Source organism: Montipora foliosa, chromosome 6, assembly GCF_036669935.1.
Source record: "Montipora foliosa isolate CH-2021 chromosome 6, ASM3666993v2, whole genome shotgun sequence".
Taxonomy (NCBI): domain Eukaryota; kingdom Metazoa; phylum Cnidaria; class Anthozoa; order Scleractinia; family Acroporidae; genus Montipora; species Montipora foliosa.
In genome coordinates, this window is record NC_090874.1 from 67,053,894 (window position 1) to 67,058,893 (window position 5,000).

General features: G+C 37.2%; 1 protein-coding gene across 2 annotated transcripts in view; it reads left to right on the plus strand.

The window, feature by feature from the left end:
• LOC138008221 (WD repeat-containing protein 7-like) overlaps positions 1 to 5,000 on the plus strand; it is a 40,687-nt gene that overhangs the window by 13,630 nt on the left and 22,057 nt on the right. For both annotated transcript variants that reach the window (XM_068855476.1, XM_068855477.1), the window contains 3 exons: positions 766 to 839; positions 3,733 to 3,852; positions 4,747 to 4,857. In XM_068855476.1, coding sequence (XP_068711577.1) covers positions 766 to 839; positions 3,733 to 3,852; positions 4,747 to 4,857 — 305 coding nt within the window. The remainder of the gene's footprint in view (positions 1 to 765; positions 840 to 3,732; positions 3,853 to 4,746; positions 4,858 to 5,000) is intronic.

Genomic DNA, 5,000 nt, shown 5'->3' on the forward strand with positions numbered 1-5,000 from the left:
GATTGCTGTTATACAGTAATTACAATCAACTTTCTTATTTAAACTTAAGTATAAGATAGCAATGAAACATACTAGTTAATATTAATCTCTGAGGATAAATAACTAAGGAATCACTAGTAATAGAAATAAAGAACAAAATGATATAATAATTATACAATCATGTAATTATAATAAATCAAAACAGAATTGAAAAGAAAAAAATCTGATAAAATCAACCACAGATTACATGTACAGCTGCAGCCAATATCAAAATATTTTACTTTAGAAATATGGGAGACTTGAATTTACCTACGTGTAATTGTGGAATTATCCTAATAATTATCATTGTGGCGGGAGTTCTGTAATACTTAGTACCCTGGTGGGCAAAGGATTGAAGCCCATAGTGTGTGGCATGGGCACAATAAAATTAATCTACATGTATCATCACCATGTAAATAAGCAGTCTAATCATGACATTAACTAACATTTGAAATACATGGCATGGCATGGCAGGTAACTTTTACATCCCTGCCAGTAGTTTAATTTATTTTTAGCTGGTTGTTTTTCCTCTATTTTGTAGATTTAGTTAAATTTATACTGTACTGTGCAATAAATCATCATAATTATACATGTGCTTTTGTTGTTATATAATAATAATACACAATGTGCAAAGCATGTTCAAAATCTTTCTAGTTTAATTGTTACATGTAGTTTTAATGAATGAAAAAATGAACATTACCAGGCTCAACCTAAGGAAATGCATGTTTGATGTTTTTATATCCTCAGAGGATGTTGTTGTTGCAGTGTCTTTATCTGGTATGCTTAACATCTGGATGCTAAAACCAACAGTAGAATCAAAGGTATTATATCTTTTGTGTATGTATAATAATTATACAATGTACATCAGCCTGTCAATTAAAAGTAGCAGTAATTTATTGGTACAGTACATGTACAGTCCTGGGATTTGCAGTTTTACAATGTATACAATGTATGTGCTGAGTTTCCTTCTTTCACTCTTCTTTCTCTGGGTTTACTAGTTAATACTGCATATATTCCATACACACTTGTTTTTAAAGCAAAAAACTGGATAATTAATTTGCTGGCAGCCGTATTCTATACATTAAGCAAGTATTTACCCATTGACCTCTTGGCGCCCTGGGAATCCCCCAGTTGACGAGTATTAAAAATTGTCTGGCATTAGACAGTAAAATCGTTTAAGTCTCTCTCCCAGGGGTCCAGGGGTCCATGGGTTAATTTTTCACTGGTTAACCCATTGAAAGGACCCAGCACTGGTGAGGCACCCTAGCATGCCCGAATCGGCGAGTGAAATCGTCTCACTCCCAGGACCCACTGGGTTAATCAATTTGAAAGTATACAGTCATGTATGTATGTTGTCAAGGGCTATTAAGACTGTGTAAGCATTTCAAACCCATCTTTGTGCAGTAACTGAATGTTTTTTTGAAATTTTATAGTAAAACATTTAAACTCAAAAGACATTTGGGAACATATTTGAAAAGTGAGAAGAAGGTTGTTACGAAATAAAAATATTATGATTAAATAATGTTTAAATGAAATAATATTATTGTAATATTATGAATAATTAATAATTCATGTTTTGCTCACATGACCGTAACTGTCAGTAAAGTAGCAAAATTCACCAAGATTAAGACTTCAGGGCTGTCATGCAATACTTTCCAAAGTAGCCTGCTGGGGGCTGGTGGCTGGTGGCTTGGAAAGCAAGGGCTCAAGACCTAAACCCCTGGGAGGATCTGAGAGCATGTCAAGCCTAAACAAGTTTAATAGAATAAATTAAATGCAGAAAAGAACTTTCTAACATTTAAGGACGTTCGCGCCAAAATCTTCCTACGGTGAGATTTTCTTCATTTCTCGCCTAGAGTTAGGTCATAAAGTACTTACTCCAAAAATGAAAAAAAAAATGGGGGTCACCGACTTTGTTTCGGAGAAAATGGCAGTGGAAAAATGCCTTAATTTCGAGAAATCGGTCATAATAGCGAGATGTAGGCTCATCTGCTTATCCATCGAAAATCATAAAAATAAACTGTTGGAGTGAAAGTTTCCGTGCATAGGTTTTTAGGAGTGAGATTTTTAGATAATTGTATGCCGCTAGGGATGTGGTAAACAGTAGAGTTCATCCTCGACGAGCGTTTTCGTAAGCTTTATCCGTTGCAACCACTACCAGTATTCGATGGCACGAGGAAAGAAAATGTTAAAAAAAGATAACTTCTTACGGTGAGAATTTTTTCATTTCATCATATTTTGTAGATAGTAAGTAAAGTAAGTGATTCATGATTAAAAAAATAGGGGTCACCGATGATCTGAACGAGTAAAATTGATGTGATTTTGCAAAGCTCTTGGAAAAGTTCGTTTGTCACGCTTTTGCGTGACCTGTTGGGCAAGGACTGGAACCCAAGAGAGGATCGATCGTTGAAGAGATGAAAGGTTTTTACCGAAAAAAAACCTTTCTCGAGCATAGCAACGAAGTTTTAAGAAGGGGTCATCTTCATTTGGTTGGTGTATTGTATAATATCTCTCCATTGCCGTCATGCTCATCCTCTGGAGTGTGTTTTTTTGTGAAATTCAATCGCTGATTGTTTCCACGCAGGTCCGCACTATTCAAGCGGACGAGGACGAAAATTTTCACGAAAGTAAAGGAAAAGAACTTTAAAAACATGCATTCACTTTGAACTTAAGTTCGTAGGGTAATAAAAACATTAAAAAGAAACAGCCCCATTAAATTTACGCAACGGTTCGTCCTCGAGTTTTCCAAACTTTCAGCCACTAGTCTACTCGATCAGCTACCTTTTCCAGAGCTTTTCCATCCTCCCGCTCACTTCTCTTTGAAGTTTCATGATGATTCGGAAATAAATGTGCCATTCTTTTGCCGGCCTGGAATTTTTTCCTCGGCGTTTTTATCGCCATGTTATATTTTAACTGATGCGTGAAAAATTTGTATGAAAGTGAAGTAGACTAGTGCACGACCGATAAATTAAAACCTCGCGAATATCAGTCGTGCAGTAGTCTACTTGACTTTCATAAATATTTTAAATCAATTTTGACTGATCACGATCTTCCCTGATCCAACGCTGTGCAAGACGTATCGTCCACGGTTTTTGCAAAGGTTTTAAGACCTCAACTTCACTAATGCTCGAAGTAATGCGTGACATATTACAGTCGCGTTACCTGCGCAGTAACGTTGCGCACAAGCAATTAGCGCGAACGTCCTTAACCCTTTAAGCCCCGAGGGGTTCCCCATTGACGAGTAAAATCGTCTGGCGTTAGACAGTGTAAAATCTATAAGTGCCATTTGGCACTATCGGGGCTGAAAGGGTTAAACGGGGACATAGTTTTTTCACGCTGTTAGCTTAACCCTTTAAGCCCCGAGGGGTTCCCCATTGACGAGTAAAATCGTCTGGCGTTAGACAGAGTAAAATCTATAAGTGCCATTTGGCACTATCAGGGCTGAAAGGGTTAAGGGGCAATTCCCACCATAAGGGATAGTATAAACCACATTTACATTAATCTACACATATATCAATTAATTTTAAAATGTTTATTTGTATGCATGCTATTAGTTAATAGTCATTATGTCATGTACAGTGTAAGTGTCACCCAGGTTCTTAATTTATTCTTGTCGCAGTTTGGAAAGCTCTAAAGAACAGAAAGTGCATAAAACGTAACTATTCAGACTGCCTTGTTTACATGTATTATACCAACTTATTTTTTGCTTTGCAGTACAGTGAACCAACGTATAACCAGGAACTAATGGAAGTTAAAAACAGCAAAGCGACTGGAATTTGCTGCAATCCCTTTACGCAGAGAAGCATACTTATTGTTTGTGCAGAGGAATGGCTGGTATTTAAAAACAATTTTACGCGTCAACAGTTTCTTACATTTTTATAAGCAACGAAGAGCCAAAAGCATTTTACAGTGCAGCACGTCCATTTCCAAAAGAGTCTTTTTGGTGTATGTGTCTGTGAAGAAAAGAAATGGATGAAGATGTCCAACATCATTATTACATTAAATCTTAAAAATATAATTGTTAAAAAAGTAACCTCAAATCAAAATTTAAAACAATTCATAGAAAGAGTTACGTCTTTCATTAATTATCATGTTCGGGGGCCGAGCGCCTAGCGGGCTGCCCAGCTCCTTCAGTCCGACCTCGTTGAGCTGCGCCTCTAGCAGTTCAGTCTCCGACTGCGAGAAAGGGTGATTAGCATGTCAGATATTATTATATTATATTAATTTGGTCTTTGTTCCTTTTGTTTTACTCCTCTGCTGATCTGTTATTTGCTACGCAAAGTTAAAGTCTACATTTTTGGTACTAACTTCTTACTAGCCGAGCGCGAGGGCCGTACTGTGGAATATTGGCCCGAGGTCGTGGCAGTACGGACCAAGTGCAGCGAGGTCTGTGCAAAAACGACCGAGGGCCAATATTCCCCAGTCCGGCTCGAGCTAGCTCGGTTAGTAATTAGTTTATTACATGTATATGGCTTTTTAATTACCTTTTGCTTTGTTTTTGCAAGCCCGTAATCGGCCCTTGGACATTACAGAGAATAATGCCCTACAATTCAGTCACAATAAGCCAATCAGAGCGCATGTTATGTCGGCTACAAACACAAGCCATATAATAATTATTATTAAAGTGGGGAATTTGCTTGCAATAACGTTTTTCAAGGAATCCATCCATAAATATTATTAATTTTAAAAGTGGTGAATTTGTAACAACTTGTTATCGTTTCTTTCCAGATGTATGATGCTGGGGAGTTTAAATTCCTGGCAACAGTTTCCAGTCCTCCAGGTCAAGTATGGATGGGAGGAGACTTTGTAGCTGCAGATTGTGTTCTAATTTGGACCAGAGTGAGTTTTCTTTAAAAGAAAAACTTCTTGTAAGATTCATATCCAGGAAAACGTAAAACTGTCATCTGAATTCCAGATATTACGACTGGTTATACCGCCGGTAACCTGCTTCTATTGAAACCCCTGGTTATATCCAGAAATGC